Here is a 24,338-nt window from a genome sequence, read left to right as displayed (position 1 = left end):
TCAATCCACATAACATGCACATTTTTGGACTGTGGGAGGAAACCGGAGCACCTGAAGGAAACCCACGCAGACAAGGGGAGAATGTGCAAACTCCACACAGACAGTGACCCAAGCCGGGAATCGAACCCGGGTCGCTGGTGCTGTGAGGCAGCAGTGCTCACCACTGTGCAGCCCCATCCAATCTCAGCAAGCCATACCTGGGGGGATTGTGTGGTAGCCCAGTAGAGAGAGCAATATTATTCTTAAAGTCAACACAAAGGGAAGAAGCAGGAGATCGGAGAAAAAAAACCTTTTGCAGAGGGGGCTGAGTGTAAGTGACCTTGAAAAGAAAACACTTTCTCATAAAGTGTTTTGTCTGAAACCAGGCTTTGTTGCGTAATGTGTTTGAAGCTGGCTGGTCAAGTGCAAATTCAGCATTACCGTCTGGAGCGTTAAGGTTTCCCTCTTTGATCAGCTTTCCTCAAACCATTCAATTCCAAATGAGAGGCAAGGAGTGATAAGATGCAGCTTTCCAATTCCCCAGCTCACTGAGTATCACGTCGTGAATGGTGCAATGAGAAGCGTGTGGGAAGCAGAGCACGGACGCTCCTCTCGACAACCAAACCAGCAAATTAGTTAATTAAACAGTTGGATTCTCCTGGTCCGCACCAGTTCTAAGTCAGCTGCTCGGCGCTAGCCGAGGCTACCCGCCTGCCGGGGAGGCCGAAGGGCACCGCAGCTGGGACGATCCACAGGAAGGGCCCAGCGCGCGTCCAGAGTTGCCACCGCCCCGGAGGGCGGCGCCTCGTCCAGCCACGGCACATGCCCCGCCCCACTTCGCACCCCAGCCCGACCGACCCAGCCCTTAGAGCCAATCCTTATCCCGAAGTTACGGATCTGACTTGCTGACTTCCCTTACCTACATTGTTCCAACATGCCAGAGGCTGTTCACCTTGGAGACCTGCTGCGGATATGGGTACGGCCTGGCGCGAGACTTACACCATCTCCCCGGGATTTTCAAGGGCCAGCAAGAGCTCACCGGACGCCGCCGGGACCGCGACGCTTTCCAAGGTATGGGCCCCTCTCTCGGGGCAAACCCATTCCAGGGTGCCCTGCCCTTCACTAAGAAAAGAGAACTCTCTCCGGGGCTCCTGCCGGCTTCTCCGGGATCATTTGTGTTACCGCACTGGACACCGTGTGGCGCCCATCTCCGCCACTCCGGATTCGGGGATCTGAACTTGACTCCCTTTCAATCGGCTGAGGGCAACAAAGGCCTTCGCCCATCCCTTCGGAACGGCATTCGCCTATCTCTTAGGACCGACTGACCCATGTTCAACTGCTGTTCACATGGAACCCTTCTCCACTTCAGCCTTCAAAGTTCTCGTTTGAATATTTGCTACTACCACCAAGATCTGCACCGGCAGCGGCTCCACCCGGGCCCGTGCCCTGGGCTTCCATGCTCACCGCAGCGGCCCTCCTACTCGTCACGGCGTAGCCCCTGTGGGCTCTCCAGTGCCGGCGACGACCGGGTATGGGCTCGACGCTCCAGCACCATCCATTTTCAGGGCCTCGGGTCATTTTGTTTTGTACCTCTTAGTAGCTCATTGTGAAAGCAGCTTTATGTTCTTGATACCTCATGATAGAGGTAGCCTGCCTATCCTCACTGTATGGTATTAGAAAGGACGCATAAGTAAACACATTTGTAAGAAAGGGGAGTTCTTTGTTGAAAAATATACCTCAAAATAATGGCACATTGGTTAGCACTGCTGCCTCACAGCACCAGGGACCCGGGTTCGATTCCCGACTTGGGTTACTGGGGCTCCTTAATGCCACAAGTGGTCAAATGTGGAGTCTGCACCTTCTTCCCATGTCTGCGTGGGTTTCCTCTAGGTGCTCTGGTTTCCTCCCACAGTCCAAAGATGTGCCTGTTAGGTGGATTGACCATGCTAAATTCTCCCTCAGTGCATCCGAACAGGGGCCGGAACAAAGAACAAAGAAAATTACAGCACAGGAACAGGCCCTTCAGCCCTCCAAGCCTGCACCGACTGTGCTGCCCGACTTAACTAAAACCCCCTACGCTTCCGGGGACCATATCCCTCTATTCCCATCTCATTCATGTACTTGTCAAGATGTCCCTTAAAAGTCACTACCGTATCCGCTTCCACTACCTCCCCTGGCAACGAGTTCCAAGCACCCACCACTCTCTGTGTAAAAAATCTGCCTCGTACATCTCTTTTAAAAAGGAGTGTGGCAACTCGGTTATTTTCATAGTAACTTCATTGCTGTGTTAAAGTGAGCCTACTTGTGACACTAATAAATAAACTTAAACTAAATTATCAAACCACATTTCTAAGAAGTTATTTTTGCTTAATGGTTCTACCCTCATTAGTTGTTAGTTAAGTGTTCACTTTTGCTACATTTGTAGACTTTCCGTCTCTAAGTCAGGATGTGGCTTAAGCCCCACACAAAGATTTAAGAAGATACTGTAGGAAATGTAGCACAGTTCCGTACAATGCAGATTCTTGGGTAAACTGTTAAACAGATTGTCCAATCTGGTGTACACAACTGCAAAGTATTAAATAAATAGATGAGTGCATTCTGCTGGTATCATGTTTGGTATTATTTTATTCACCCACAAAAAAGTGGAAATTCATTTCTCACCGCTGTTTGTGGGATCTTACTGTGCCCAAATTCATAGCCATGTTTGCTCACATGACAGTGGTTTGCACTACAGGAATAATTAAGGGAATGCTTTGCAATGCCATGAGGGGAGATAGTGGTGTGGTGGTATTGTTGCTGGTCCAGCAACCCAGGGTGATGCTCTGGGGACCTGGGTTCGAATCCGACTGCAGCAGGTGGTGAAACTTGAACTAAATTTTTTTTAAATCTGGAATTAAAAGTCGAATAATGACAGTTGCAAAATTCTCTTAACTAATGCCCTTAGTCCAGTTATAGCACCAATACAGCTACAATACTGGCATTTACCTGAGAATGTGCAAAATTTCCCAGGTATGCCCTTTTCCCCTGGACAAATCCAACCCAGCCAATTATCGCCCCATTACTCAATTCTTGATCAGGATGCAAGGGGGTCATTAACAGTGCAATCAAGCAGCACCTGCTTATCAATAACCTGATGACTAATGCTAAGTTTGGGTTCTGCCACTCAGCTCCTGACATCATTACAGCCTTCGTTCAAACATTGTTGAAAGAGCAGCACTCCAGAGGTGAGGTGAGAGTGCCTGGCCTTAATAGCAAGGCCTCATTTGACCACTTGTGGCATTAAGGAGGCTTAGAAAAACTGCAGTCAATGGGAATCGGGGGGGAAACTCTCCACTGCTTAGAATCATAACAGCACAAAGGAAGATGGTTGTGGTGGTTGGAGGTCAGTCATCTCATCTCCAGGACATCACTGCAGGAGTTTCATCAATGACCTTCCTTCCATCACACCATCAGGAAGTGGGGATGATTAAAGAATGTTCAGCACCATTCTTAACTCCTCAGAAGCTGAAGCAGTCCATATCCATATGCAATGAGACCCAGGCAATATCCAGCCTTGGACTGAGAAGTGACAAGTAAAATTTGCGCCACACACGTGCCAGGCAATGACCATCTCCAACAGGAGAGAATCTAACTATCAACCTTTGGCATTCATTGGCATTACTATCACTAAATCCCCCACTATCAACATCCTGGGGGTTGCCTTGACCAGAAACACGACTAGCTATATAAACGCTGTGGCTATAAGAGCAGGTCAGAGGTTAGTCACTCACCTCCCGACTCCCCAGAGCCTGACCACAACTACAAGGCACAATTATGGAATATGACTTGCCTCGATGAGTCCAGCTCCAACACTCAAGAAGCTTGACACCTTCCAGGTCAAAGTAGCCTGATTGACTGGCATGCCTTCCACAAACACTCCTCCCTCTACCACTGACGCACAGTAGCAGCAGTGCATCTTGTAGATGGTACAAGATGCACTGTAGAAGTTCACCAAGGTTCCTTAGACGGCACCTTCCAAACCCATGACCACTTTCATCTTGGACAGCAAGAAGTCTCACAACACCAGGTTAAAGTCTGACAGGTTTATTTGGAATCACGAGCTTTCGGAGCACTGCTCCTTCCTCAGGTGACTCACCTCCAGTCCAACGCCAGGCATCTCCACATCTTGAACGACAAGGGCAGCAGTTACACGGGAACCCCACCGTGTGGAAGTTCTCCTCCAAGCCACTCACCATCTTGCCTAGGAAATATATCGCTATGTCGCTGGGTCTAAATCCTGGAGTTCCCTCCCCAACAAAACGCAGACTGCAGCAATTCAAGAAAACAGTTCACCACCCCTTCTCAAGGGCAATTGAGGATGGACAATGAATGCTGGCATAGCCAGCAAAGCTCACATCCCTTGAAAACACAATAAGATGCCCATGAAAGTATCGATAAATAATAAAAGCCAGATCTTTCTTTACTTATCATTTTATGTACATAAAACTAATAATTTGTTTAAATGTAACTGAATCCAATGGTATTTTGTTCTGTTTAATTTTGGCCTTAATCTGCATTGTAATTTAAGATCGTAAGAATATCACAACCATAGTTAAGGTTGGAGTAGGTTCCAAGGTTATTCTGCAGCCAAGGGATTCAAATGATATCACAAATCATGTGAAGACAGATTCCTAAAACCTGCCACTTCATTCCAGTTACTTTACTTTATAGAATATACTAGTATATCTGATGATAAATATCTCATTATCTTGCAACATTATCTCATTAACTTGCAACATTATATCTTGAATTAACAATTTGAAAATTAATACTTTCTGCCTTTGAACAGCAAATTCTTCCTACCTCTCCCTCCCCCTTCTCTCTCCCTCACCCTCTCCTTCCCACCCTCCTTCGTCCCCCAACCCTCCCCTTCAGGACTTCCCTTTCCCCCTCCTCCTTCCAAGGTGGCACACCAGTTAGCACTGCTGCCTCAGCGCCAGGGACCCAGGTTCGATTCCCAGCTTGAGTCACTGTCTGTGTGGAGTCTGCACGTTCTCCCCGTGTGTGTGAGTGCGTGGGTTTCCTCCGGATACTCCGGCTTCCTCCCACAGTCCAAAGATGTGCTGGTTAAGTGCACTGGCCATGCTAAATTCTCCCCCAGTGTACCTGAACAGGCGCCAGTGTGTGACAACTAAGGGATTTTCACAGTAGCTTCATTGCAGTGTTAATGTAGGCCTACTTGCGACACTAATAAATAAACTTTAAACTTTCCTTTCCCTCGCCCTCATCCCCATCCCCCAGTTTGGGATCTATGGGAGCGGCACGGGTGGCACAGTGGTTAGCATTGCTGCCTCACAGCACTAGGGACCCAGGTTCGATTCCCGGCTTGGGTCACTGCCTGTGTGGAGTCCGCACGTTCTCCCCGTGTCTGCGTGGGTTTCCTCCGGGTGCTCCGGTTTCCTTCACCAGTCTGAAAGATGTGCTGGTTAGGTGCATTGGCCATGTTAAATTCTCCCTCAGTGTACCGGAACAAGCGCCGGAGTGTGGCGACGAGGGGATTTTCACAGTAACTTCATTGCAGTGTTAATGTAGGCCTACTTGCAACACTAATAAATAAACTTTAAACTTTCCCTTCCCTCGCCCTCACCCCCATCCTCCTGTTTGGGATCTTTCTTTCCAGTAAAAGGGGTCTTAAAGTTAAAGTTTATTCATTAATCACAATAGGCTTACCTTAACACTGCAGGAATGTGGGGTTGGGGTTACAATCAGATCAGCCATGATCTTATTGAATGGCAGAGCAGGCTCAATGGGCTGAATGAGCGGAATCCTTACTCCCTTGATCAAAAATCTAACTCATCCTTAAATATATTGAACAATTCAGTCTGCACTGCTTGCCAGGGAAAATAATTCCAAAATTTCATACCCTTCCTCTTCACCTCAGTTTTAAATGGGAGATCCCTTACTTTTAAACTGTGCCCCCTAGTTCTAGGTTCGACCCCACAAAAGGGAAACATTCTCTCAAGTCCCCTCAGAATCTTATATGTTTCAATAAGTTACTGCTCTGTAGTGGGTCTCTGGTAGCAGATGTTGAAATGATGGGGAAGCAGGAGAACCTGTTATGCCTATGGGCCCTTCCCTGAAGGGAGCAGTGCTTTTGGCAAACAGGGGTGGAGCTAAGTTCCATGAAGCAAGGGCAAAAGCAGCAAGGACACGTCTATGACTGTGCATGGCAGGAACCGAGGCAATGAATAAGGCACATGAAGCCTGAGGGTGGCTAAAGAGCCAAGAAGAGGGATTGGAGACCTTGACAGATCAGCTGGCAGCACCTCTTAGTCTGTGAAGCCTCCTGGTGAGACAGGAGAGCAGGACTGCAGCCAGGAGCTAGAGTAGCAGTTCAAGGCTGTTGAGTCACTGCGTTGCGGAGCCAAGGCCACAAATAGGGCAGAGAGCATCGGCCACGCATATTCTGTATAAACAGTTTGTTTCTTGAAGTGAAGCTTTCCCTTGAGAGCTCACACAGCTTTGATACCGGTGGAATAAACAAAGCTTGTTTTATAACCTTCCTGGAGCTCTGTAGTGCCACCATATTAGAAATTGTAAGTGGTATGAGCAAAGTTGCTGACACAAAGGTCGTAAATTGGAACAGGAAATAGCAATACAGTAGCATTGTGGTTGTGTTATACACTAATAATCCAGGGGCCTGGATAAATGATTTAGAGGTATGAGTTCAAATCCTACCAGAACAGCTGGTGGATGTAAATCCCATGTCTTCAATAAATCTTGCATCAAACTACTTGATTGTCATTCACTAAGGACCTCAAGGAAGGAAATCTTACCTACACTGGCCCACATATGAAGCCAGACCTACAGCAATGTAGCCCCTGATATGGCCTTGCAAGCCACTCAGTTGTATCGGGAAAACGCGGGTCTCGCTGGTGACACTCGTAGCCCATAAAAGAATTAAAAATTGACTTTCACAGAGTTGTTGGAACATGGAATGCTTTGCCACAGGGAGTGGTTTAGACAGCAACTAATGAATCTTTTAAGGATTTGAAGTAGAGGAAATTCACGGCTGTGTTGTAAGACTAGAGCGATGGGATTAGGTTTGGAATGTCTAGCAAAGATCCCACAATGAAACAATGAGCTAAATGTGATCCTTGCCCAGTACGTCTTTGTAATTTTAAAGGAGGAAATTGGCAAGAGAAACACAGTCAGATCAGGACTTGAGCAAATGTTTCACAATAAGTAACTCTTTTTAAAAAAAATCAAATGTCTCTACTGTTTCTGAGAGAGAGCTGGATACAAAACAAATTAACACTAATGGATCTCTTCCCTCTGCTTCAGTTCAAAAGGGGTCAGCATTCAAGACAGGTCCCTGTGTACTTACCCATTTAGCACAAGTATTACTTCCAAGATGAAAGCCAGGCCACTGTAATCGCTTAAATATTTTATTAGTTTCCTATTATTTTCTCATCAACACCAAATACTCCCCAGTAAAGTTAAACATGGTTTCACACATAAGTTCCCTTAATCCTTCGGAAGAGGAGACTGCACCAGTGCGATCATTTCCATCAACCCACACTGGCCACTTAATGGCCATTGAAAGAGGCCGTTGATTTAATACGGATTAGTGGCGAATCAGGAGCTTCTTTGGACTGCCAACCAAGTCCTCAAGGAACCGGGTTCGGTGAACTTACTTTGCAAAGGAAATCGGTTCCAGGTCAAGATAGGCAACATGGTGGCACAGTGGTTAGCACTGCTGCCTCACAGCGCCAGGGACCCGAGTTCAATTCCGGCCTCCGGTCCCTGTCTGCGTGGAGTTTGCATGTTCTCCCCATGGGGCGGCACGATAGCACAGTGGTTAGCACTGCTGCTTCACAGCTCCAGGGACCTGGGTTCGAATCCCGGCTCGGGTCACTGTCTGGGTGGAGTTTGCACATTCTCCTCGTGTCTGCGTGGGTTTCCTCCGGGTGCTCCGGTTTCCTCCCACAGTCCAAAGATGTGCGGGTTAGGTTGATTGGCAATGCTAAAATTGCCCCTTAGTGTCCTAGGATATGTAGATTAGCGGGTAAAATATGTAGGGATATGGGGTGGGGCCTGGGTGGGATTGTGGTCGGTGCAGACTCGATGGGCCGAATGGCCTCTTTCTGTACTGTAGGGTTTCTATGATTTCTATGTCTGCATGGGCTCATAGGATCATAGAATCCTACAGTATAGAAAGAGGCCATTCGGCCCATCGAGTCTGCACCAGCCACAATGCCACCCAGGCCCTATCCCCAAAACCCCATGCATTTACCCTCGCTAGTCCCCCTGACACTAAGGGGTAATTTAGCATGGCCAATCCACCTAACCCGCACACCTTTGGACTGTGGGAGGAAACCGGAGCAGCCGGAGGAAACCCACGCAGGCACAGGGAGAACGTGCAAACCTCACAAAGACAGTGACCTGAGGCCGGAATTAAACCCGGGTCCTTGGCGCTGGCAGTTTCTCCAGCTGCTTCGGTTCCTCCTGCACTCCAAAGATGTGCAGGTTAGGTTGATTGGTCATGCTAGATCGTCCCTTAATGCCCAACATGCAGGGGAAACAGGGATAAGGGCCTGGATAAGATGCTCTGTTGACAAGTCGGTGCAAACTCGATGGGCTGAATGGTCTCCTTCTGCACTGTAGGGATTCTATGATTCTAAAACTCACTACACGCAGGATCCTTGCAGTCAACAGACAGAAGTGACTTTTATTTCACTGGTAGTCGGGCTAATTGTAACCCAAGTCAAACAGTGATAACACCAGTTTGGCAGCTCACCAAACATTTGGTCTCCTACAACTCGCCACCTATTTAAATGCTTGAGGTGCACCGAATGTCTATCCCTGGTGTGAAAGGCCAACATTAGCTTTACAGCAAGCCTGTCGACAGCCAATCAGTGCAGCAGATCACAGCATCCAGCATGCAGCTGTTCCTCATGGATACTATCCCATCCATCAACAACTCACTCTTTCACAGAAGCACGAGATGCTTAATTAAAAACCTCTACGCATGGCTGAATAGGGAAAAGATTCTCGGCGGTGTTTCACAGAGCTGTATTTTGCTTCCATAAGCATTTCCGTCAGAGAACACTAGATTAACAATAGGAGCTGTGACGGTGATGAAAGCCCCGCAAGATGGTAAATGTCAGGGCCAACAGCATCCGCCATTCTCCTCATATTAATAAATAATTTCTACTCTACTCAAATGAAAAGTGAGAGCAGCAATAAAAATGAAAGTCCATATTGTATCAGGTAATTCCTAAACCTCTGACTTTGAAGCAGATCTCCTCCCTGCTATCACCCCCCCTTGCAGAGCTCCCCACTGCACACAACCACCCCTGCAGAGCTCCCCACTGCACACAACCACCCCTGCAGAGCTCCCCCCCGCCACCATCCCCCCTGCAGAGCTGTCCCCTGCTACCACATCCCTTGCAGCACTCCCCCCTGCTACCACTCCTCCTGCAGAGCTCCCCCCTGCATACCATTCCCCCCTGCAGAGCTCCCCCCGCTCCCAACCCCCCTGCAGAACTCCCTCCGCATACCACCCTCCCCCTGCAGAGCTCCCCCGGCTACCACCCGCCTTGCAGTACTCCCCACTGCATACCATCCCCCTTTGCAGTGCTCCCCCGTTACCACTTCCCCTGCAGTGCTCCCCCTTGCTACCACCCAAACCTGCAGAGCACCCCCCTGCTACCACCCCCCTTGCAGAGCTCCCCCCGCTACCACTCCCCCTGCAGCGCCCCCCCCTGCTACCACCCATTTTGCAGAGCTCCCCCCTGCTACCACCCCCTCTGCAGAACTCCCTTCGCATCCCACCCCCCCTTGCAGAGCTCCCCCCTGCTCCCAACCCCCTGCAGAGCTCCGCACTGCATACCACCCCCACTGCAGAGCTCCGCACTGCATACAACCACCCCTGCAGAGCTCCCCCCCCCGCCACCAACCCCCCTGCAGACCTCCCCCTGCTACCACTACCCCTGCAGAGCTCCCCCCACTACCACCCCCCTTGCAGAGCTCCCCCCCTGCATATCACCCCCCTTGCAGAGCTCCCTCTGCATACCACCCCCCTTGCAGAGCACCCCCCTGCTTATCATCCCCCCCTTGCAGAGCTCCCCCCTACAGAACTCCCCCACATACCAATCCCCTTGCAGAGCTCCCCCCTACAGAACTCCCCCACATACCAATCCCCTTGCAGAGCTCCCTGCTGCGTGTCACCCCATCTGCAGAGCTCCCCCCTGCATACCACCCCTCGCAGAACTCCGCCCTGCATACCAACCCCCTTGCAGAGCTCCCTCGCTGCCTAAGTCCTCCCGTCCTACCCCCCCATCATAGCCCTACCCCACTCAGGCCCCACACTCTTGACACTGCTCATGGCATTGTTATGGTGCCTAACAGGCACTGCCAGGGTGCCAGTTGGGCACTGACAGGCTGGCACTGCATGACCATGCCCCTGACCACCCAAAGGCTTTAATGGCCTCTGATCCCCTTGATGTGGCCATGGCGCATGGTTCTGGCTATTGTAGAGCAGTGGAGCAGTGGTGATTCTCGCCAACAAGATATTTCACAAACAACACGGGGCGGCACGGTAGCACAGTGGTTAGCACTGCTGCTTCACAGCTCCAGGGACCTGGGTTCAATTCCCAGCTTGGGTCACTGTCTGTGTGGAGTTTGCACATTCTCCTCGTGTCTGCGTGGGTTTCCTCCGGGTGCTCCGGTTTCCTCCCACATTCTAAAGATGTGCGGGTTAGGTTGATTGGCCATGCTTAAATTGCCCCTTCGTGTCCTGAGCTGTGTAGGTTAGAGCGATTAGTGGGTAAAATATGTAGGGATAAGGGGGCAGGGCCTGGGTGGGATTGTGGTCGGTGCAGACTCGATGGGCCGAATGGCCTCTTTCTGTGCTGTAGGGTTTCTATGATTCTATGAACAGAACTCCCACTCACCTGATGAAGGGGCAGCGCTCCGAAAGCTAGTGGCTTGTGCTACCAAATAAACCTGTTGGACTTTAACCTGGTGTTGTGAGACTTCTTACTGTTTTTAAAAATGGACATACAAACCAAAGATGGCCGAGGATATAAATTCTGAGAACGTAAATGCGGTGATTGACTGAGCGGTTTCAGTGTTGGTGATACTAAGTCCTGAGAGACAATGGATTATTACACCCCTTTCTTCTAATCAGGGACATATCAAACACACAAAGGGACTGACAGTAATCTCCTGTGGAGATAATGGAAGCTGATTATCATCTCAGCAGGAATCACATCCTGTCAGTTATGTCTCAGGCCCATTGCAGGTTCTCCTCTTCCAGGAATACACAGGAGACCTGGATAAAAAGCCAACTGCAAACTTTGTCAGTGCGGACTGATGCTGGACATGTCAGAGTGTGTGCCACAGAAGTTGCAAAACCCTGGATTCCTGAAACCAACTCTTCAACGACTGAAGTCAATGCTACAGGAATTAGAAGCCACAAAAAATCACCACATTTCACCATCTGCTCCTTATGCACAAGTCAAAGACTGATTTGTATATTTTTTGAACTTATTTTTGGACAGACTTCCATTTCTAATCTCTGTTAATGTATGTGCATATGTTTTTTATTATTTTCCTCACGTCTGGTAGCTAATAAGCTCACTCTATCTTTAACTCAAGAAAGGCTGTTTAAATTGGCTTCTTATAAAACATTGGTGCTTGGAAAAGGTATCTAGAAGGAGAATCTTGTTGTGACAGGAATGATTTGGAAGTCAAAATAGGCAGCCATTGTGATGGAGAGGACATGGGATTGGGAGCACAATGCAGGCTGAATAGTATGCTGCCATTGCAAACTGCCTCATTCAACTTCAGACACTGGCCTGGGTCAGCAAGTGTTTTAACAACACCAGGTTAAAGTCCAACAGATTTATTTGGTAGCAAGTCCTGTTGGACTTTAACCTGGTGTTGTTAAAACTCTTACTGTGTTCACCCGAGTCCAACGCCGGCATCTCCACATCTGGGTCAGCAAGGGCAATGAAACAGACTGTATGCACAATCTATTATCTTATTAAAACACTTCTGTGATCAACAACAGGGTAGTTCCCACCAAAGCTCTAAATAAATACTGGAAATTACATCTGTGTATCTTTTCATCTTTAATTTCATTGATCAAGGTGAAATGTATGAGGTGAAATGTAATGATCGCGGCCGGAGACCTAGCCACCAGCTGTAAAATCATCATCAACCCAATAAAAGGGCGGCACGGTATCACAGTGCTTAGCCTTACTGCCTCAAAGCTGTAGGGACCCATGTTCGAATCTCGCCTTGGGTCACTGTCTGTGCCGAGTCTGCATGTTCTCCCCATGTCTGCGTGGGTTTCCTCCGGGTGCTCCGGTTTCCTCCCACAGTCCAAAGATGTGCAGGTTAGGTGGATTGGCCATGGTGAATAGCCCCCTACTGTCCCAGTATATGTGTAGGCTCGGGGGATTAGCGGGTAAAATATGTGGGGCTAAGGATTTAGGGTGTAGGTGGGATGCTCTGACGGAGAAATGGTGCAGACCCAATGGGCCGAATGATCATCTTCTACATTGTAGGGTTTCAATGATTCCATGAACCACCACTGTGGCCATTCCTAAATTCCAGAACAATAGGATTCAATCCCTACTGAGTCAGAATTAGGCTTCCCTGCTCTAGAGAGGGGCATTTTCCCTGGAAATCCCAGCCTGAGAGCAGTAGGGCTCTTCCACTACAGCAGCATGCCTAAACCCGGGGTCATTGCTGGGGGCCCAGGAGAAAGGTAAGGGGGGGGCAGGTTCGCTCAGGGATAGACGGGCAGATTCTGTCGAGAGACACGGATTTAAAGGCAGAAAGGGACCTAACTTGGTGTCCCACTGTTCCCATGGCTGGTGCCTCTATTGAGGCATCACAAACAGGGCATATAAAGACACAGACTCAATTTACATGAATAATGGTTGGAATGCGAATACTTACAGCTAATCAAGTCTTTAAGAAACAAAACAACGTGAGTGGAGAGAGCATCAAGACAGGCCAAGGCCATCCCCACACCCCCACTTCTTGCCTTCAAACAACCGCACAACCTCAAACAGACCATTGTCCGCAGCAAACTACCCAGCCTTCAGGAGAACAGTGACCATGACACCACACAACCCTGCCACAGCAACCTCTGCAAGACGTGCCGGATCATCGACACAGATGCCATCATCTCACGTGAGAACACCATCCACCAGGTACACGGTACATACTCTTGCAACTCGGCCAACGTTGTCTACCTGATACGCTGCAGGAAAGGATGTCCCGAGGCATGGTACATTGGGGAAACTATGCAGACGCTGCGACAACGGATGAATGAACACCGCTCGACAATCACCAGGCAAGACTGTTCTCTTCCTGTTGGGGAGCACTTCAGCGGTCACGGGCATTCGGCCTCTGATATTCGGGTAAGCGTTCTCCAAGGCGGCCTTCACGACACACGATGGCGCAGAGTCACTGAGCAGAAACTGATAGCCAAGTTCCGCACACACGAGGACAGCCTCAACTGGGATATTGGGTTCATGTCACACTATCTGTAACCCCCACAGTTGCCTGGACCTGCAGAGTTTCACTGGCTGTCTTGTCTGGAGACAATACACATCTTTTTAGCCTGTCTTGATGCTCTCTCCACTCACGTTGTTTTGTTTCTTAAAGACTTGATTAGCTGTAAGTATTCACATTCCAACCATTATTCATGTAAATTGAGTTTGTGTCTTTATATGCCCTGTTTGTGAACAGAATTCCCAATCACCTGAAGAAGGGGCTTGGAGCTCCGAAAGCTTGTGTGGCTTTTGCTACCAAATAAACCTGTTGGACTTTAACCTGGTGTTGTTAGACTTCTTACTGCCTCTATTGAGCACAGAGTATCTAACAACCCCACCGCACCCGTAGCAGGTCCCCAGCCTACCCACCAGAATACTCCTGATGGTAGGCACGCCAGACGTGTCACTCACCCGCCACTGGTTAAATACCAAGGGCGGTAGGATGAGACCCTTACGTTGCTGAGAAAGCCACATTCAAGTTTTCCCCACCCTGGACTAAATTGAAAGAAGGCGGAAAGGCAACAGGGTCTTGACCTCTCACCTTCCCGTCCTATCCCCTTTTACTTATTTATTAGTCACAAGTAGGCTGACATGAGCATTGCAATGAAGTTACTGTGAAAATTCCCTAGTTGCCACAGTACGGTGCCTGTTCAGGTACACTGAGGGAGAATTTAGCATGGCCAATGCACCTAACCCAATCCTATCTCTGAAACCGTCTCTGGGCAGGGCATCAAATTTCGCCCATCAACTCTCTCTCTCTGTCCATTGGGGCAGCTTGTCGTGATGAATATTTTGGAGCATTCTCTCTTTCTTACTTCAGATTTGCAACGCCCACAGAATTTCCCAACTGTTCCTGTGTATCTTTTTTTTGATCGATTCAAAATCTTGAAACGTAAGCTGATGCAAGAGAGGCGAGTTAATTTAAATGGACTCCAAAGATGAGTCGAGGAAATGACAGCACTGGTGAAGAACACACTGTCCCTGCTGAGGAATAAGACTCATTGTCTGAGAAGCATCAAATTTACATTGAATGACCTTAAAAATCCCACTTTATCATCACTGTTTGACAGTTGGCTCCTTTACAACTTCGAGATGTTGAGAAATGCCACACTCAGTATCAGCACAAAGGGAGTTACAAGCTGTTGGTTTTTGTCCATTATAGGCCTATGCTAAATTACATGTCCAAGATATTTCATTTCTGTCAGTGATTCATTCACTATTCATACCGGATCGTAAATAAATGCAGACACAAGTCAAATGGAATGCCATGTGCTACTAATACCAAAGTAATTCATAACGCCTTCATGAATTTTATTCTTTTGAAAGAAAACATCTTTCATTTACTTCCAGCCTTAAATCAGTAAGCTTCAACAGACTGCTAAACAGCTTTATGCAAAGGTCATGTACCAAATAAGGGGTTTCCCTCAAAGATAAGAAAGAGGCAATGAGAAAAAGTCAATTGTGGATTGGAACAGAGAAGATTAAGTGGGTCCACTGGAGGCTTGTAAAAGGAAGAAAGATTTAGGGAATGGTAAAGAGTGACAAATTGTTTTCACTGATTAATGAACAGGTAACAGGTAGTGCGGATTTAATCACCCTTACAAGAACAAAGAGGTAAACTGGAAGATTTATCGTATTGAGGGTTACCAGTGCACAGAATACTTTCTACAAGTGGCAGCTGAGGCAGATAACAGTAACAGAATCAGGGAGAATTAGATTATAAAAGGCCAGATTTTCCGACCTCAGCCGCAGGTGGGAATCTCTGGTCCCACTACCAGCGAGCGGAGATTTGGCTGAGCGCCAAGTTCTCCATTCTTGCTGGCAGCAATGGTGGGAGGTGAAAGGCTGGAGAATTCCGGGCAAAGTAACTAGTGTAAAATGATACAAGGAAAGAAGAGGGAAATGGATTTAAGCTAACAGGGCGAACTTTCTCGTTCTGCCCGCCACGGGAATCGTAACGGTGAAAGGCGGATCATGGAAAGGTCTGTTGACCTCGGGCAGGATTTTACGGTTTTGGGGCGAACGCGGCTGGAAAATCCCGCCCGGAAAATCCCGCCCAACGCCTCTGGTTGAGGAGCTAACAAAGGCAAATTTATGCCAAATTATGGCCTACTCAACTGTAATTTCCATACAGAAGAAAATAGGGAAAAGGAGTTCCAAATGGCTGGGTATGTATGTACACTGTACAGTGTATCACATCAGATGTGATCCTTGACTTAGTTTGGATAGCAGTGAAGAGGTTAGAGTTGGACTCTGAAGCCAGGATTCTCCAATCTCATTCATCCCGTCACTGCTGCCAGTGAGAACGAAGAATCTGGCCCTCAGCCAAAACTCCATTCACTGCAGTGGAACCGGAGAATCCCAGCCATGGGCGAGGGTAGGGAGTCCTGGCCGGAGTTCATGAAATAAGGGAGGAAAAATTCACTAACGATTTCTTGCACCAACCTGTTGAGCAAACCCTGCCATAACCTGCATGCAGGCTTATCGCATCAAGACAACATGGTTGTAATGTCAGTCACAAAAAGCCAACACCCATTATTTGATTCTCACAACTGAAGCCTATAATTCTCAGAATCATGCCTTTCCCAAACGTATGGAGTATTCTGGTCACCACACTACCAGAAGGACATGGAAGCTTTGGAGAGAGTGCAAAGAAGGTTCACCAGGATGTTGCATGGTCTCGAGGGCGTTGACTAGGAGGAGAGGTTGAATAAAGTAGGATTGTTTTCACTGGGAAGACAGAGGCTGAGGGGGAAACAGATAGAGGTCTACAAAATTATGAGAGGCATAGAAAGGGTGGATAGTCAGAGGTTTTTTCCCAGGGTGGAAGTCTCAATTACAAGGGGCACAGGTTAAAGGTGTGAGGGGGAATGTGGAAGGGAGGTGTGCAGGGGACATTTTTCATGCAGAGAATGGTAGGTGCCTGGGACGCGCTGCCAGAGGAGGTGGTGGAAGCAGGCACATTAGCAACATTTAAGAGGCATCTGGGACGGGTATGTGAATAGGGAGGGAATAGAGGGATATGACCAAGTAAGGGCAGAATTGTTTTTAGTTTAGTTAGGACATCTTGATCGACACAGGCTTGGAGGGCCAAAGGGCCTGTTCTGGGGCTGTACTTTTCTTTGTTCTTTGTCTCGATTCACATTAACTATTATCCAGTTACCTGGAAGATCTTCTCCAATTATCATTATGACCTATCTGCCACTGCAAGTGCATGATGGTCGACTAATACACTTATCATGGCTAATTCATTCAATATTGGTTATAGATACATATTTATGACTTTAATGCATACTTTGAGAAAAAAAAAATCCATGTTTTTATGTACCATTTCAGCTTCCCCCCCACCCCCCCCAAAAGGTTTCTGTGTAGCAATCATGGTTCAATAGGGTAGCATTCTTATCTTCGAGTAAGAAGATTATTGGTTCATGTCCCACTCCAGGGACTTGGAATATAAAAATCTCCCGTGCAGTTCTGAGGGAGTGCTGCACATTTGGAGGTGCCACCTTTTGCCTGAGGTGTTAAACTGAGGCACTGACATGGACTTTCAGAGAGTCACGGAGACCAAAATAGTGGATAGACTCCATATCTGGAAGTCCCATCCCCTTATCTAGCAGTTTTCACTGGGGGTATGTGACTCGTGCATGTGGGAAACCTGAACCCAGCAGGGCCATTTTAGCTCAATGTTGAGTTCAAACAGATCCCATTTCACTGCACCACAGGTCTTATCCACCATTGTGGAAGTTACAAATCTTTAGAGAAGTCATGCATGATCTTGCATGATCGTGGATTAAGTCTGCAGACTAAAGGCAAAATACTGCGGATGCTGGAATCTGAAATAAAAACAGAAAAGGTCTGACAGCGTCTGTGGCGAGAGAATAGAGCCAATGTTTTGAGTCTGAATGACCCTCCGTCAGAGCGGACGGTCTGCAGGCTGTCAAGCTGTCAAGTTATTTAAATAGCCATCCCTTTACACTTTTTTTAAACTGCCGACCCATGTCTGCGGAATTGAAAATAAAATCTTTTCTCGCAGTTTCAATAGTTGTTTGTTGACATATCCCAAGTGCTATCATTATAGCATTATTAATGCTTGATGGCTTTCCACAACCTATCATTAACACAGTGGGGGCTCATAAGTTCACAGCTTGATTTACAGCTCATAGAGGTTAGTTGCCTTTGATGTGAGGTTATGGATACAAATGTTTTTATATTTTTTCATTCACAGGATGTGGGCCTTGCAGGCTTGGCCAACATTTATAATCCATCCCTAACTGCCCGAGAGGACATGGTGCTGAATTGCCTCCTTGAACCGCTGCAGTCCATGTGGCATAGGTCCATCTACAGTGCTGTTAGGGAGGGAGTTCCAAGATTTTGACCAGGATTTATCAGGGATTAAGTACTTGAGGTGGTTTAAGCGTATTGAATGGGCTTTCATGAAAATGTTTTTTACATAGTGAAGTCTGCAATGGATATTTAAAAGCTTTATTTTATTCCATCTTAAAATGGTTGCTGAGGTCTGCCCATGAAGGCAGCACGGTGGCAGAGTGGTTAGCACTACTACCTCACAGCGCCAGGGACCTGGGTTCAATTTCAGTCTGGGTGACTCTCTGTGTGGAGTTTGCATGGGTTTCCTAAGGGTGCTCCGGTTTCCTCTCACACTCCTAAGATGTGTGGGTTGGGTTAATTGGCCGTGCTAAATTGACCATTAGTGTAAGGAAGATTAGCGGTGGGGATGTGGGGATAGTGCCTGGGTGGGATTGTTGTCAGTGCAGGCTCGATGGGCCGAATGGTTACAGGACCAAATGTTTAAGGAAACACAATGAGATGAAGCCTTAGTCCCTGCTGCCACTTCCAATCTGTGCTCGACTCCATCCTGCAACCTCCCCATCCTCCCCACCCCTCCAGGAATTAAATGTCCCACCATTTGAAACGCTTTCCCCCAAGGCTGCTGCAGTGAGCAGGTGAACTTCCTGATTTCAAGCACCTGTCTTGGGTGCAAAAAATCTCGACCCCTATCTCTGCCCTCTTAGGTGAGTGGAAGAGATTCCATGGCACCATTTCAAAGAGAGGCTGGGTCAATATTTACCCCTCGACCAAGGTCACTAAAATGGATTATCTGGTCATTATCACATTGCAGTTTACTGGTGTTTGCGGTGCACATTTGGCTGCCTTTTTTCCTACTTTACGAGAGTGGCCGCTTCAAGAACATTTAATTGATTGTAAATTTCTGTTGGATTGCCTAATGGAGAAAGACTCCTTTTAGGTGCAGTAATTGATGATTCATGTATCTACTGGTAACTAAACTACAGATTCAATTAGAAAGGCAATTTAAATCTCATATTTAGAAAGGAATCTCCATGCAGTTTTCATTTCGGTCGGTGTCAAAAGGAGTAAACATTATTTTTAATAGAACAATGCCTTCTCCCCATACATTATGTCACATGGCTGTATATCAGGTTATATTTGGCAAAGTGTCTGTAAAAAATCTTTAGTTTCACTCTGAAGCATCAGAGCAAGTGTTGCCAGCAATATTAAGATTCGATGACACAACAGTTTTATCATATTAAAAGCAAAGATGATGGACAAGTTGCACACCCATGTCAGGAAGAGTGCTGACTCTTTGGAATGCTTCATGTTCCAAGTATATGAAAACTGCAACAAGCATCTTCTTCATTATTTCATTGAGGAAGAAATTTTGAAAAGCACTGAAAATCATTCCAAGATTAAATTTATTCAATTTTAAAACAGAACAAACTTTGATTTTACCAGATTTAAATTAATATATCAATACTGCATATATTTTGAAAATGGCTTGGGAGCGATTCTTCCAAAAAAATTCTAAGTTTTGAATTTGCGTGAAAACTGGAGTAAATCACTTTTTTTTTCATGTTCAGAGAAGAGTTCAGTTCTGCAGTTCAGAGAAGAATCTCCCACACTCTGTGCGCTGCAGAGTGCACCAGCGTAAATCACCTATTCCCGCTTTAGAGGCCGGCAGCAGAGCCCTGAGTGGGCCATTGCGTATGCGCCGATCTGTCAGCGCCAAGATTGGCGCATGCGAAGTGGCCCTTGTCTTCCCTCTCGATTGCTGGCCAGCCCCATGACCCCCACATCACCAGCCCTTCCATTCCCCCACGGCCCAATCACTGGCCCCCCAAGCAAGCTCCAGGCCAGCCGCGGATCCCCCCTCCCCGCAGTCCCTATCTCCAAATCCACCCCCCCCCCCACCCCCGCCGGCAGTCCCGAACGCCACCCCCCCCCATAGTGCCAACCTCACCCCCAGCAGGCTGCCCACCCCAATCACTGGCCTCCCTCCCTCTGTCACTCAGCCCAAAGTGCAGCGTGACAGCGGGACCCTCATATCATAAGGGCCTGCCCCCTTCAGGCCCCAACCCTTTGCCACTATCCCATGCCCGATGAGCAGTGCCAAGGTGCCCCTTCGGCAGTGCCAGGGGACCCAGGCTGGCACTGCCATGGTGCCAATGCCCAGGGGCACCCCCCCAGCGCTCGACACTCTGGGGGAGGCCCCGATTGCCCCCCCCCTCACTCCAGCAGGGCCGGGCCGCCAGCTCCCCGAAAATGGGGAGCTATAGTAAAAGCCGCTGGAGTGAAACACTCCTGATGGGTGGGTGAGATTAGCGGGCAAGAGATTTCTGTCCTGTGCCCACTAGTAGCATTGAAAACATATTTAAATTGTCATTAACATAAATTATGGGACTCGGTGCCCACTTCCGGTGCAGAGCTGACGGTGCTGGAAATCCGGCACTGGGAGACGTGCTTGGTGCCAGACGCCCAGCGTGGATCCTGCGGATCAGGCACCGCCTAAATCCTCCGGCCCATTGCCGTAAAACATCACAGCGGGATGGGAGAGTCAACCCCCCTTATTTTTTTAAAGCTTTCTGACAGGTATAACTACCACTCCTTAAACTTTGTGGTGTACTTTAACCACTATGCTTTCAACATTTAGGATTGGCCATTTGTGGTATTGTGAACATAGCCCTGTCCATCACGCAAACCAGTTACCCATCTATTGACTCTATCTACACTTCTCGCTGACACAGAAAAGTAGCCCCATGCACACCGGACATTCTCTCTTCCACCTTCTTCCAATGGAAAAAAGATACAAAAGTCTGAAAACATGTTGCCTGGTATGGTGGGAAGGTCTTATGAGGAAAGGCTGAGGAGGCTGTTTTCGTTCGAGAGAAGAAGGTTAAGAGGTGACTTAATAGAGGCATATAAGATGATCAGAGGATTAGATAGGGTGGACAGTGAGAGCCTTCTTCCTCGGATGGTGATGGCTAGCCCGAGGGGACATAGCTTTAAATTGAGGGGTGATAGGTATAGGACAGATGTCAGAGGTAGGTTCTTTACTCAGAGGGTAGCAAGGGCGTGGAATGACCTGCCTGCCACAGTAATGGACTCGCCAACATTAAGGGCATTTAAATGGTCATTGGATAAACATATGGATGATATTGGAATAGTGTAGGTTAGATGGGCTTTAGATTGGTTTCACAGGTCGGCGCAACATCGAGGGCCGAAGGGCCTGTACTGCGCTGTAATGTTCTATGCTCTATGTAACCGACTCAAGAACAGCTTCTTCCCTGCTGCAATCAGACTTTTGAATGATCCAACCACATATTAACCTGACCTTTCTCTACACCCTATTGGTAACTGCAACACTATATTCTGCACCCTCCCCTTTCCTTCTCCCCTATGTACTCTATGAATGGTATGTTTTGTCTGTATTGCTCGCAAGAAACAATCCTTTTCATTGTATCCAAATACAGGTGACAATAATAAATCAATCACTTCGATTCAATTCAATATTTGTGGTGACTGTCCCTTTAAGAATCATTCTGCAGATTAAGAAACAACATGTAAAGTTGTCAATAATTCCCTAGGATTATAGCCACTTCCTCAGCGAAGATTGCTCTCCAGGCAATGATAGCTGAGGAAAAGAAAGAAGAAAGCTGGAAAAATAGTAAAAGACCTTCTGAAGCTTTCGCAAAGTTGCTTTTGGGATTCTTGCGATTGGCCTGATGAGTGCAAAACAAAAACCTTCAACAAAATGTCTTCTTTTCAGCAATACTCAAGTCCTTTAATACCAAATGATTAAAAATAGTAAAATTGTATCAGCAATGTTTGCATTTAATGAATCACACTTTTTTTTTCTTTCACGCACTATCTCCCTCTACTGGCAGGAGTGAAATGGGAACTTCACCAGATTCACTGATATGAAGCAACCCCAACTCTGTGCACTAAAGAATACCCAAAGTTTCTTATTCTTTCATGTGATGTGAGCGTCACTGGTAAGGCCAGCATTTGTTGCCCATTCCAAGTTAAATGTACTGCACCACCAAATGAATTTTTTAATACAAAAAAACTCAGTGCAAAGGACGAAATTCCAACATTTAAAAAGGATTTAAAATGCGTGTCCGTCGAATGTTTTTTTACTCTCCACTCATATATATTCAATCCAGACAATGCTGTTCATTTTTATTTCCTTGCCAAGTATGCCTTCTCCATTCCTGGAGCCTGTGACATCTTCCTAAGATGCATTACCATAGCTACTAAGCGTTCTTGGAAACCTTGCCCAAATGTCCATTTTACATGTCTGAGCATTGACATTCCATTGACAGCCAGCAAAGCACAATCAGGCCCAGTGCTGTCTTCTTGTTAAGCTTCCCCTTGGGTATTTTCATCAGAAGTCACTGGAATGTGGCCAGGAGGGATGGAAATTGGCAGATATTTCCTTTCATTTGAGAGGGTTGGCTTAAGAGGAGAGACTGGGGCTATACTCATTGGAATTCAGAAGAATGAGGGGAGATCTTAGAGAAACATATAAGATTATGAAGGGAATAGATAAGATAGGAGCAGGGAAGTTGTTTCCACTGGCGGGTGAAACTAGAACTAAGGGCACGGCCTCAAAATAAAGGGGAGCAGATTTAGGACTGAGTTGAGGAGGAACTTCTTCACACAAAGGGTTGTGAATCTGTGGAATTCCCTGCCCAGTGAAGCAGTTGAGGCTACCTCATTGAATGTTTTTAAGGCAAGGATAGATAAATTTTTGAACAGTAAAGGAATTAAGGGTTATGGTGAGCGGGCGGGTAAGTGGAGTTGAGTCCACGAAAATATCAGCCATGATCTTATTGAATGGCAGAGCAGGCTCGAGGGGCCAGATGGCCTACTCCTGCTCCTAGTTCTTATGTTCTTATAACAAAACGCAAACATTTCACAGGATCGGGAAGGCCTACACCTCAATCCGAGAGACTCTTGGGCAATCCCATCAAGTTGGCAACGCTTTTTCTAACCCAGGGAGTTGGGGTCAATTATCTTACTTGCACCAAGACAGAGCTGAAATCAGCCAGCTCAGCAGAAACTGGCGATCAAACCTGAGAAATTGCCTGAACATTGGAAACCTGAAATTAAATTTTCAGATCAGCTTCAATTATGCATTGTTTCTGACTTTTTTTCCTTTACCTCGCTCCTTTCTCGTCTCACTAATTTACAACTGCAAAACTTGAAGCACCCTCCCAAAGTAATGTGGAGCACTTTTAAAACAAAGTTTCAACTTCAATTTATACAGCAATCTCCAAATCCTTAGAATGCAATTCATGAATCACGGCTGTTTTATCGGCAATGAAAGAGACACCATAAATGCAATCTTGTCAATACAGCCAACATCATGACAAAAATGTGCAGAAGACAACTTGCTTGCAGGCAGCAGGATTCCACAACTTGTCCATGAGATAAAGACCAGTTGTTCTGTTTCAGTGACATCGGATGAGGGACACACGATAACCAGGACTTTTCGAGCCTGCTTTGAACACTTTTAACTCTGCCTGAGCAAGAAGATAAGGGGCGGAATTTTCCCGTCCCGCCTGCCAGGGGAATCGTAGCGGGGAGGGGCAGACCACGCAAAGGTCTGTTGACCTCAGGCAGGAATTTCCGATCTTGGAACGAGCATGGTCGGAAAAGCCTGCCCAAGATTTCATTGCCATGGTGGCACAGCGGTTAGCACCGCTGCCTCACAGCACAAAGAACCCGGGTTCAATTCAGGTGACTGTCTGTGTGGAGTTGTATGTCTACATGGGTTTCCTCCCACAGTCCAAAGATATGCGTTAGTAGGTTAAATACATGGGGCTACGGGAATAGGGCCTGGGTGGGGTTGTTATTGGTGCAGGCTTGATGGGTCAAATGGCCTCCTTCTGCACTGTAGGGATTGTGTGATTCTATGATTCATTCAAAAGACTACACCTCAAACAGGAAAACTCCCTCACAACTGCACTTAAGTGCCAGCCTGGATTGTGCACTCATGTCCGGGCATGGGACTTGAACTGAGGCAAGACGACAGAAAACGGAACCTAACCGACACCTAGAATGTGAACGAACAAGTGATGAAGTATGTACCTTTCTCATTATTTGCTGCTGCGTTGTGACCAGATTTGGATTTATCGAAGTTGTTGAAGCTCTGACTGCGTCTGTTGTTTGCACTGGTGGATACACGAGCCTTGGTCTCGCTGCCTGCAGCTGACAATCTCGTAGTGGGGGCTGGAAGCCTGAAGCCAAATGAATAAACAATAGTAAGTGAGTAGCCGCACTGAAAATCACCGGCACGGGACAACACCACGAGAAACAACACTGCCACCGACAAAAGACTTAAACCAATCACACAGCACGCTTTCTGTTTGGAATTGAGACTGATTTCACAGCACCGACATCGATACAATGCCAAGATCACAGGAGATTAAAATAAACCACAGGCTGTTAAAATTGCCTTGAGTAATTAAAATGAAATGTTTGAGG

General features: G+C 47.3%; 1 protein-coding gene across 1 annotated transcript in view; it reads right to left on the bottom strand.

Annotated features, from left to right (window-relative positions):
* nav2a (neuron navigator 2a) overlaps positions 1-24,338 on the bottom strand; it is a 385,063-nt gene that overhangs the window by 288,299 nt on the left and 72,426 nt on the right. Inside the window, exon 7 of the mRNA XM_078220996.1 lies at positions 23,943-24,091. Coding sequence (XP_078077122.1) covers positions 23,943-24,091 — 149 coding nt within the window. The remainder of the gene's footprint in view (positions 1-23,942; positions 24,092-24,338) is intronic.

This window comes from Mustelus asterias, chromosome 9 (genome assembly GCF_964213995.1).
Source record: "Mustelus asterias chromosome 9, sMusAst1.hap1.1, whole genome shotgun sequence".
NCBI lineage: Eukaryota > Metazoa > Chordata > Chondrichthyes > Carcharhiniformes > Triakidae > Mustelus > Mustelus asterias.
This window is presented reverse-complemented; position numbering and strand designations above follow the sequence as displayed.